General features: G+C 42.2%; 1 protein-coding gene across 10 annotated transcripts in view; it reads left to right on the top strand.

Moving 5' to 3' along the window:
- The first annotated feature begins 1,256 nt into the window (after positions 1-1,256).
- C2CD5 (C2 calcium dependent domain containing 5) overlaps positions 1,257-11,481 on the top strand; it is a 190,175-nt gene continuing 179,950 nt past the window's right edge. For all 10 annotated transcript variants that reach the window (XM_082256116.1, XM_082256123.1, XM_082256121.1 and 7 more), the window contains exons 1-2: positions 1,257-1,305; positions 8,556-8,662. In XM_082256116.1, coding sequence (XP_082112242.1) covers positions 8,573-8,662 — 90 coding nt within the window. In that variant the 5' untranslated portion in view covers positions 1,257-1,305; positions 8,556-8,572. The remainder of the gene's footprint in view (positions 1,306-8,555; positions 8,663-11,481) is intronic.

The raw sequence follows: 11,481 nt of genomic DNA, 5'->3' as shown, positions 1-11,481 counted from the left end.
ACCGCTGTACACTCCACACTTCTTTCCTGCACATACTAACCAGTGGTGGGATTCAAAAATTTTAGTAACCAATTCCGACTTTCAAGCATGGTGTAATTTTTTTAATCTAATGTCAGTTAGGGGTCCAATCTGTCCGCCGCTATGTCGCAGTCCCGCTAAAATTCGCAGATCACCAAATGACATCAATCTTTCCCCTAGTTTGCAGAGATGATAACTTTTGCGCAAACCAATCAGAATACGGGATTTTTTTTTTACCAAAAATATGTAGCAGAATACAAATTGGCCTAAAATGATCAACAAATGTGATTTTTAATTTTTTTTTAAAGGGAATGTTATATAGCAGAATGTGAAAAATATGTTTTTTTTTTTTTTTCAGAATTGTTGCTCTTTTTTTTTTTATAGCGCAAAAAAATAAAAATCACACAGGTGATCAAATACCACCAAAAGAAAGCTCTATTTGTGGGAAAAAAGTATGCTTTGCATGCCACATTTCTTTCCCTTTATCAATGCCTAGGGCCCACTTTTGATCTTGCTGATTTCATGATATGCCCCTGACTGTTGGGGGACATGTAAGCTCCTCAGGTGCAGAGACTGATACACCTGGCTCAGTGTTCTCTGTACAGAACTGTTAGAGATTTATAAAAGTAATAGTGTGATGTTGGGGGAAATTAGAGTGTAAGCTCCTCTGGTGCAGAGACTAATATGACTGGCTGTGTGTTCTCTGCACAGCACTGTGCCATATGTCAAAGATATATCAGCGTAATAGTGTGACTGTTGGGGGACATTAGAGTGTAAGCTCCTCTAGTGCAGAGACTAATACGACTGGCTTAGTCTTCTCTATACAGCACTGTGGAATATGTCAGAGCTATATAAAAGTAATAATAGTGTGTGACTGAGGGGGGACATTGGAGTGTAAGCTCTTCTGGTGCAGAGACTAATACGACTGACTCAGTCTTCTCTGTACAGCACTGTGGAATATGTCAGAGCTATATAAAAGTAATAATAGTGTTTGACTGAGGGGGTACATTAGAGTGTAAGTTCTTCTGGTGCAGTCAGGTCTCTGTAGATTCAATATAGCCCTATACGACCGACAATACAGCTCAGCCCGCCCCTCATTGCCCCTTTCCATTCTATCCCCGCCTTTCTCTGTAACTCTCGGATTCCTCCTCTCTTGTCCCCTCTCTCGCTCACTACTGTATCATCACGTGACATCAACCGGAAGCGGAAGTGTTGTGCGGAATGAGAGGAGATGAGGGAGAGTGATGTCGGGGGGACAAGGAGCCCTATTTTCTAGCTTGTGAGAGGGTGAGTGATCCGGAACACCCGAAATATGACCCAGGCCGAACCTGTGCAAGACGGGGGAGGGGCCTGTTAGTCACTTGGAAGTCTCTGCCACCGAACAGGCATGAGCTGGTCAGGGTTCTGATAGGCTGCCTTCCTTCTGCATTAGCTCCTCCCACAAGATGGCAGCCCCCAGCTGGCCCTTGCAGGTCTCTCATGTCAAGTGTAGCACCTCAGGGGAGGATGTTTAGTAGCTCAGTCCCAATGCACTAACCTCACTTGTGATGAATTGATAAAGAGTGGTGCAGGTGGAGTAAATGGTGGTCATTGTGTCAGCTGTGCAGGCGGTGTACAGTCACATTGAGTTAATAAATATGTTCAGCTATACAGGAACCGACAGGCTCCTATTTATAGCACAAAGATGATATTTCTTTTCATTGGATGTGGCAATGGAGCTCCATTCTACAGTGCTATGTGACAGCCAATGAAGGATGGAGCGCCACACCCATGGCGATGAGTCCCAATGTTTGTAAATCACAAAGCCAACATGTCTCAGGGGTCCTAAGGGACCGTTCGTCATACCGCATTATACAGGTGAATCTTGGAGTGGAGCCATCCTGGACTGCAAAAGGTTCAAATATTGAGTACGGGTATACAGGGGAAAGCTAGCGTCAGCAGCTGATTCGAATCTGTATAGAGACCCTGTGTCCAACCTGCACCCTAGGGGCAGCATCTGGTCTTTTGGCACTTACACACTGTACATGCCAAAGGACCAGATGCTGCCCCTAGGGTGCAGGTTGGCCCTCAGAACCCCCTTTATTCATTCACAAAATACACCTACAGTACAGACAAAAAGTTTGGACACACCTCATTCAAAGAGTTTTCTTTATTTTCATGACTATGAAAATTGCAGAGTCACACTTCAAGAGGTAGTCACCTGAAATGGTTTTCACTTCACAGATGTGCCCTGTCAGGTTTAATAAGTGTGATTTCTTGCCTTATAAATGGGGTTGGGACCATCAGTTGTGTTGTGCAGAAGTCAGGTGGATACACAGCTGATAGTCCTACTGAATAGACTGTTAAGCCCCGTACACACGTACCGATTGTGGGCCGTAAATATTCGGCCGACGGCCGATTGTAGGCTTGTTAGTATGATGCTGCCGACAGCGCATTTTCGGCCGAACAGAATCTGTCGTGCAGGCGTTAAAATTTTTGTTGGCCACACCAGAACGGCCGATTGTTCGCCAGTCAGTACAGATTTCGGCCGACAGACAGCAGATTAGCAAGACTGGGCATGCTCAGAAAAGAAAAAAGACAAGGAAAGTTAACCATCACATGACATCACTTCTGCAGTCGGCTGTTGTTGGCCAACAAAATTCGTGTGCAGTCTTTTGCAGTTTTCAACAGACACGACAGCCCTGGACAAAAGACGGCCGATCATCAGTACGTGTGTACGGGGCTTTAGAATCAGGGCTGTCTTTAACACAGGGCAAAAGGGGCAGCTGCCCCGGGTCTAGTCATTGTTGTGGGGCCCAAAGCAGCTGCCCCTTGAGCCCCGAAATAGTTGATAAGTGGATTAAAGAGGGCCCAAGTAAATTTTTGCCCAGGGTCCAATCAAGAATAAAGACGGCCCTGGTTAGAATTTGTATTATGGCAAGAAAAAAGCAGCTAAGTACAGGAAAACGAGTGGCAGAAGAGACTTGTTTGGGCTAAAGAACACAAGGAATGGACATTAGACCAGTGGAAATCTGTGCTTTGGTCTGATGAGTCCAAATTTGAGATCTTTGGTTCCAACCACTGTGTCTTTGTGCGACGCAAAAAAGATGAACGGATGGACTCTACATGCCTGGTTCCCACCGTGAAGCATGGAGGAGGAGGTGTGATGGTGTGGGGGTGCTTTGCTGGTGACACTGTTGGGGATTTATTCAAAATTGAAGGCATACTGAACCAGCATGGCTACCACAGCATCTTGCAGCGGCATGCTATTCCATCCGGTTTGCGTTTAGTTGGACCATCGTTTATTTTTCAACAGGACAATGACCCCAAACACACCTCCAGGCTGTGTAAGGGCTATTTGACCAAGAAGGAGAGTGATGGGGTGCTGCGCCAGATGACCTGGCCTCCACAGTCACCGGACCTGAACCCAATCGAGATGGTTTGGGGTGAGCTGGACCACAGAGTGAAGGCAAAAGGGCCAACAAGTGCTAAGCTTCTCTGGGAACTCCTTCAAGACTGTTGGAAGACCATTTCAGGTGACTATCTCTTGAAGCTCATCAAGAGAATGCCAAGAGTGTGCAAAGCAGTAATCAAAGCAAAAGGTGGCTACTTTGAAGAACCTAGAATATTACATATTTTCAGTTGTTTCACACTTTTTTGTTATGTATGTATATAATTCCACATGTGTTAATTAATACTTTTGATGCCTTCAGTGTGAATCTACAATTTTCATAGTCATGAAAATAAAGACAACTCTGTATTTATTTGCTGTCTATTGCTGCCCATCTTGTTTCTCTGTTGATGTTTATATAATAGATCTTGCTGAGCAATATGTCAAATGTGGCGCAAGTAATTTTTAGGCCTCATTCACACCATGGTGCAGAAACGTCAGTTTCTCTGCATGCTTTCTGCAAGGGCACAACAAAAAAAAATGTTTCTCTAGGTGCCCTGTTCCCACGGGGGGGGGGGACATCTGCAAGGTGCATGCAGTTTTCTGCACAGGAAAAAAACTGATCCAAATCATCCAAATGGCCGTTTTATTTTATTTTAAATAATAAAATAAAAAGTCATTGTGCAATCATTTTTATTGCAATATTAAAAATAAAATCACTTCCAAATGCGCACTCACATTAAAAATCCAAATGCCAGCATTACATATGGTTCTATACAACATGGTTCCAAGATGTAGGCTGAAATGAGGTTACAATGAATAGCCACTGCCCAACATGTTCCAAACAATTGTCATCATCAGGGATGACGGAAGGCAAGTAAAGGGTTTTTTTTTACCTTAAAGTGATTTTAAAGATCACCTTGTAAGGCAACCTATTCAGTTTAAGATAGTAATGGAAGGCAAACATTTTTTGTATAGCTATCTAAAAAACATAAATACCTTTTTTTTTATTTATTTTTTTAAATTGGTGATTATATTCCCTCTGTTCTTAGCTGCATAAGAGCTGGAGGAGCAGCAGCACACTGAGCTTCCCAGTGAATGGCTGTGCAGGGTAGGCATTTCAGGACAAGTCTGATTATTGGAAGAGAGCACACTGAGTTCCCAGCATAGCTCGAGAACTGACCACGATGTGCTCTCATGCTTAGTGAGGTCAGTTGTTAATAGGAAAGCAGAGGGACTGGCAGGAACACCAGGGATTTCCCACAAAGGAAGCAATACAAAGAGAAAAAGTACATGGTACGGCAGGCACGTGTCAGGAATATGAAGTGTTGGGGTAACAAACACTTTAATGCAGGTAATGGCATTGAAGTAAAAACCCTTTGACTTTAGTACCACTTAAAGTCATGTGATAGGCTTTCCTCCTCCTCCCATCACTTTTTCTATTTAAGTCATTGTTTACAAAAAGAAAAAGTATATCCATATAATGTAACAATAGCAAAGGGTTAGAAGGAATCCCAAAAGGGGTAAGTACAATATATCTGAGAGTGAGCCAGAGATATGTTAACTTACAATATACCATTCTAAACAAAAATAGTTATCACAAAATACAAAGTGATCTCCATATTTCTCATGTTGAACAATCCCTATCAAGAGTCCTTCGCACAGGAAGAAGAGGGGAGTTGACTGACATTAATCAAGCTGTGGAACCAAACCCTGCAACATTTCCTGCAGACTTATCCCCATGCTGCCACTTTTTCACCCTTTAAAGTGAATCGGCATTGTTTTTTTACAGAGTCCCAAAGGTGAACTACGGAATGCCCAGCATCTATTTTGCTGGTCATTTTGTATTGGTGCTGTAGATTTCATATTTGCTATATACACATAACTGTATGTTGGTGAAGGGGGAAAAGGTTTTTTCATAAATCTGACCTGCCAGCTGTTACATGCAAAGAAGTAACTGCAGAGGCACATGTTCTGCGTACAGTCAAGTTCATGTTCATGTAGGAAGTCTGACGTTGGATGATCCTGTAATCTCTAATGGTGCCCACACTTGTTTCACTCTTAATACTTAAAGCATACATTACCCTAAATGTGTGTTCAAATATGTGTATTTTATAAATCATAGTCTTTATTTTCATGTACTACTTCCATCTGAAGTACCTGGTTGATCCTGCCAGTCACCCTTCTTCCTGGTTTAAACTAGCCCCACAAAGCATAGAAGCGGAATTCTGTTATCATGGTCAATTTTCATCCTTTGGCTGGCCAATCAGAGGTACATGACACTGCAAACACTCAGCATGTCTGTATTGGGTAGTTCTGCCACCACATCCCCCTCCGAATCACAGCCTGCCTTTGGCACACACCTCCTCCAAATCACAGCGTGCCCATGGTACACACCCTCTCCCAATTACAGCCTGCCTTTGTGACACATCCCCCTCCCAATCACAGCCTGTCTCTTGAACATGCCCCTTCTTTAAGCACAGCTTGCTTCTTGCATCTGGCTGAACAGACTATGGAATATAGGCATGCTGTGTATCTGCACCGTGTCCTGTAACCCCGACACCACTATCAGGAAGGAGAGATGCATGGTCACATGACAGAATGTTTTACCATGTAAGAAAGGTAATATATGAAACTAAGCAAAAGCAGTTAAGGTGCCTCCATGGTTACAACTGTGTTAGTGCCAGTTTAAACATATGCAATGTCAGACATCGCATGTGATTCGCAGCGCACTGCTCTGCAAATCACATGGGATGTCTGCGTTGCAAATTCAGCCATACAGATTGTATGACTGAATTTGCGTCGCACAGGACCCTTATTTTGGTCCGCACCAGAATGGGATCGCATGGGTGTTCACACCTGTACGATCCAATTCATGTCCAAACTGACAGTTCGCACTGCGATTTGCGAACTGATCTGGGGGTGTTGTTAACTTTGTATTGACACCCCCAGCAATTTGCATATGGCAGTGTGAACTGCCTGTGAGCCGTGTACAATGCGGGAACCCGCAGTGGATTCGCAGGGTTCCTGCTTCGCATATGTGTGAACCGGCACTTAGAAAGTATCTGTAACATTGTATGGTCACAACTACTTTTACTAATCCTTTTATCCAGGTATTTCTGTGCTGTGAACAGTCAAGCTCAGTGTGGATCTTTTTGGATCACTTTTCTTTGGAATATTTTCTGTAAATTGAAAGCAGCTAACAGCTTGAAGAATTTTGTTAGTTTTTACTCTGGTTGTAGTTTGTATTGCCAGGCTTCACCAACTTGTTAGCAGAAAAAAGAGGTGCAAATTTTGGAATACACCAGTGTGGCCCCTGGTGCACCCTTCAAAAATCTAAAACCAGGTGGATCATTACATTTCTTATAGGTAGATGACTTTTAGGGCCTGTGTCTTTGAAAAGTCCCATAGACTTTAATTTTGGGCTTATTCTATAGGAAGTCTGAGAATGCAAAACTTACTTGAAGCGGGTCAACTGTGGTTAGTTGCACCTGTCAATGAATTCTGAATGATCTCCGATGTGTCTCACACTGATGTCAAACATATGTTGTGGACATAGACCTTTAACCACTTCCATACTGGGCCAATTCTGGCACTATGCTCCTACATGTAAAAATCATAATTCTTTTGCTAGAAAATTATGCAGAACCCCCATACTTTATATATGTTTTTTTTGTCAGAGAACCTAGGGAATAACATGGCGCTCATTGCAAGTTTTTATGTCACACGGTATTTGCGCAGCAATTTTTTAAACACATTTTTTTTGGAAACATTTTTTTTTTTAAGAATTAAAAAAAACACTAAAGTAAGTCCAATTTTTTTTTGTATAATGTGAAAGATGACGTTACGCCGAGTAAATAGACACCCAACATGTCATGCTTTAAAATTGCGCACACTTGTGGAATGGCGCAAACTTCGGTACTTAAAAATTCTCCATAGGCAATGCTTTTAAAATCTTTACAGGTTACCTGTTTAGAGTTACAGAGGAGGTCTTGGGCTAGAATTGTTGCTCTTGCTCTAACGTTCGCTGTGATACCTCTCGTGTGGATTTAACGGTGTTTACATATGTGGGCGCAACGTACGTTTTGTGTTCACTTCTGTGTGCGGGGGGCACTTAAAATTTTTTTTTTTTTACACTTTCCCTTCAATTTTTTTGTTTGATCACTTTTATTCCTGTTACAAGAAATGTAAACATTCCTTGTAATAGGAATAGTACATGACAGGTCCTCTTTATGGAGAGACCTCAGATCTCTCCTACAGACTGGAAAGCCTGAGATAAAAAAAAAAAAAGAAAGCGATCCCGGCTATGCAGCCGAGATCATGGCAGTATTTACAACCGCCGGGCCGGGTGTGATGTCATAACGTTGTGCCCGGGCCTCCGAGTTCTAGAGACTGCCGGGGACCATCTGGTCCTCGGTATTCTCTATGGTGTACTTCTGCAGTGGCAGATTCCTTCTCTGGCTCGCCGATCGCACGGGCGAGTTGGTAGAAGCACCGGAGGGTAGCTGGAGGGGGGGAGGGGGGGGGGTTGAGGGAATGTTCCCTGCCGCCTGTAAGAACAATCAAGCTATGATTGTTCTTATGGGGAAGAGAATCACCGGCTAAAAAAAAAAAATTTATATATGAATGATACCTGCAGCTTCAGGCATCATTCAGATATCCCCAGTCAAATCCCAGGATTTTAATATTACGTCCAGCAGTATGAAAATGGTTAAAGTAGAAGTCCAGCCTATTCCTAATTAGGGTTAAACCTGCTCCAATCCCCCATTCTAAACCATATTTCATGTACCCTTTAAAAAGAAAGATGTGTATACTTACCTATTCTGAGAATGGTCTGGTCACATGATCTCCCCAAAGTCTGGCTTCTGTGAAGATGAGAAATTGCCAAAATCGGATGCAGTGCCTGGTAGCTGGCATCACCCATAAGCTTACTATGGGGCATCCCTTGACCGCTGTCCCTCCTCCTACACTGAACCTGCTACTGACAGCTAATCATGTGACTGGACCAGATTGCTTTTAGAATAAGTAAGTATACACATCTTGCTTTCACAGGGTAGATGGAATAGGGTTTAGAGGGGGGTGAGCAGATTTAGGCTTAGTTAAGAATGCGCTGGACTTTCACTTTAAGCAAATATTTTCTTAGTGACATTTATTTTATCCCTTCCAGAAGGACCAGTGTGAAGAATGCCAGGGAAACTGAAGGTGAAGATTGTGGCCGGGCGCCATTTGCCAGTGATGGACAGAGCGAGTGACCTGACTGATGCCTTTGTGGAGGTGAGAAATTTAGCTGTAGGGGGAATGCTTTTTTGGCTTATTTAATTTATTTTTGTCAAGAGTCTTTCAATAAACCCAACTATGCGGGGCCCTGACCATCTCTGTTTTTTATTTGATGGAAAATGTAAAAGGAAGAGCTGGAGCACACAAAAGCTGAGAATTTAAATTGTATGTAAACTCTAGCAATTTTTTATTTGCTGCATTTTGGGCTTTCAAGTATACCATTAAAGTGTTCTGTTATAACCAGTTTTATAAGTGCAAAAAAAAAACATGTGAGAAATTTGAAGCTGTCCTGGGTTATCCCAAAGAGGCTATTTTGCCCTCCTAGTTCTCTTCCTATGCTTTCAATATGAAGACAGTGGGATGGATTGAGAAGTTTAGCAATAGAAAACTGGGCAGGGCTGACATATTTCAGTCTACAAAAATGCTGTGTGTTGTAAGCCTACTGTAAAGGAAATTTGTAAATTCTGTATAAAACTGTATTCTATTTTGTATTCTTTGCCTATGAATTGCACACAGCACTAATAATGTTTTGATTACGTTTTTATTCTTTCAAGTCCTGATTAGAAATTAGCCTAGTAACGCTACTTGTTACCATAAGAGTATAATGGTAATATTAATGTGATACCTACGTAAGCATGTGTATAAAAAAACTTCAATCCCGCCGAAAAAACAGAAGAGTTATGTGGAAATATGTTGAGTGTATCTTTTGTGTCTCTTTCCTACTGCAGTAGTTTATTAATTTGGAACCACTAATCAATATGAGAATAGTAGTTGCCTATCTATAAAATTTCCAGAACAGTTGGTGAGCCAGCCAGGAAGGGATTTATAGGTGACCCTGAGAATCCGGGAATTTGTGATAATCAGCAGGCAGAGGTAAGCCCTTTGCCCACATTAGAGTTAAATCAGACTTCCTTGATTGGTAAGACATTTTCAACATGTATATTAAAAAAGAATAGCGCAACCATGCAAAAGAAATGACTATCAAATATGGAGACAATCCATAAATAAAAATGGGGATTTAGTTCCACCATATGGCCATATCGTGCTCAAGCCCACCACTGCGTCAAAGTACCCCATTATCGGTGGGTCCTACACTATCCATAAAAAAGGGGTGAATCCAGCCTCTCTTACCCTTGGAGACAACACTCCTTGCTGGGAAGGTGTGCTAATGCACTGCAGGGGACTCCTCCTATATCTACTTGATAGAGGACACCAATAGAGTACAGGTGTGTGTGGGGGATGGGATGCTCAACCTCATAAGTCTGGTCAGACCGAATACATAATAGACAAGCAAAAAATTGGGGGAGCAAACCCTGAACATGTATATCTAAAGCCGGTGCAGCTATGGACCAAGCAACATGTATATTAAAAAAGAATAGCGCAACCATGCAAAATAAATGACTATCAAATATGGAGACAATCCATAAATAAAAATGGGGATTTAGTTCCACCATATGGCCATATTTTCAAGACAAAGGGTACCTGTTTTATTCCTCTTAACTAAACTGTATTGCTTGGTGGTTATATGTTATGTAGTCATTGTCTAATGTCCATCAGAGTGATCTAAATTAGAAAAGGAAGAATAATGCTGTTCACAGGTTATATGAAGCACACATCTGCTGTAGTGGCAAGAGTGTATAGGCACATGTAGAGAAGAAGAGAAGACTGGCCAGTCATTATGGACTAAGTAAGGGAATGAAGGGTAAGAGACCATTAAAAATGCCCAGCGTAAGAGGAGCGCTAGAGAATATATGAACCGAAGGTGCGTTTCTGCCTATACTGAGCCCCTAGATAAATAGTTGAAGAGGATAGGGATCCACAGTGGAGAAGAGGATTACCAAGAATCATACAGATTAAACAGCTAGAGAAGCATCTATCTATTTGAGCAGAATAGATCAATGTAGACAGACAATCGGAAATTTTAAAGTTCAGTTGTGGGACAAAGTTGGGGTCAAGCACCACAACTAGTAAATTCTAAAACATGAGGAAAAGCCAAAACCTAGAAATGAGAGTCCAATTGTATAGGAATAACATAACTTTTGGCTCTGACCCAGACAGAATACTAGGTGGTCAGAGAAGGAAGATGGACTGAGTATTATGGCTGCCCGTCCGATCATAGGAGTTAGAGTAAGTTGAGTACAGGATTACAGTACATGGGATGCAAGGGATATCGGTGAACAAAAAAGGAAAAGCAGAATTTAGAGAGGTAAAACTAATTTAAAGCTGAGCTCCACCCAGAAGCTCTACTTGTTCACACCACCACCCTCCACTACCACATCTGACACTTTTTGGGGGGGGGGGAGAGGGGGGAAGCGGGTACCTTTTTCACAGGTACCCACTCTCACTTCCTGGTAAGATCGCTGCACAGCGATCTACGTAATTTCCGGCCTCTGCTCCTTTCCCCCTGCTGCCTTCTGGGGACTCTATTTAGAAAGTGCAGCACGACTTGCACATGCGCAGTAGGAAACAGGCCCTTCCTTACTACAGATGCCGGCGCCTGCACCTGAAACTTATTAGCGAATCAGCTAGGGGTGCTGACATCGTGACATCCCTGGACGGGTAAATCTCCTTATATTAAAGGTCTGCAGCTACAGTGTTTTATAGCTGCTGACTTACTTTTAATTTATTTTGTTACATACTGGAACTTCTCTTAAAATGGAAATTTTGAAGAGAGTTAAAAGAAAGTGAGAGAATGATATGCATATGTTGTGTAAAAATGGGAAAAATGTAGGCAATTTTAGGGAGATAATCGTATATATGTGTGAATGGGTGTGCTGTGGCTTTTATTTCCACTTCTTTTATGTCTCCTGTAGTTC

Source organism: Pelophylax lessonae, assembly GCF_965119305.1.
Source record: "Pelophylax lessonae genome assembly, chromosome: 4".
In the NCBI taxonomy this organism is placed as follows: Eukaryota; Metazoa; Chordata; class Amphibia; order Anura; family Ranidae; genus Pelophylax; species Pelophylax lessonae.
Note: the sequence above shows the minus strand (reverse complement) of the source record. Positions and strands in the feature narration are given on the sequence as shown.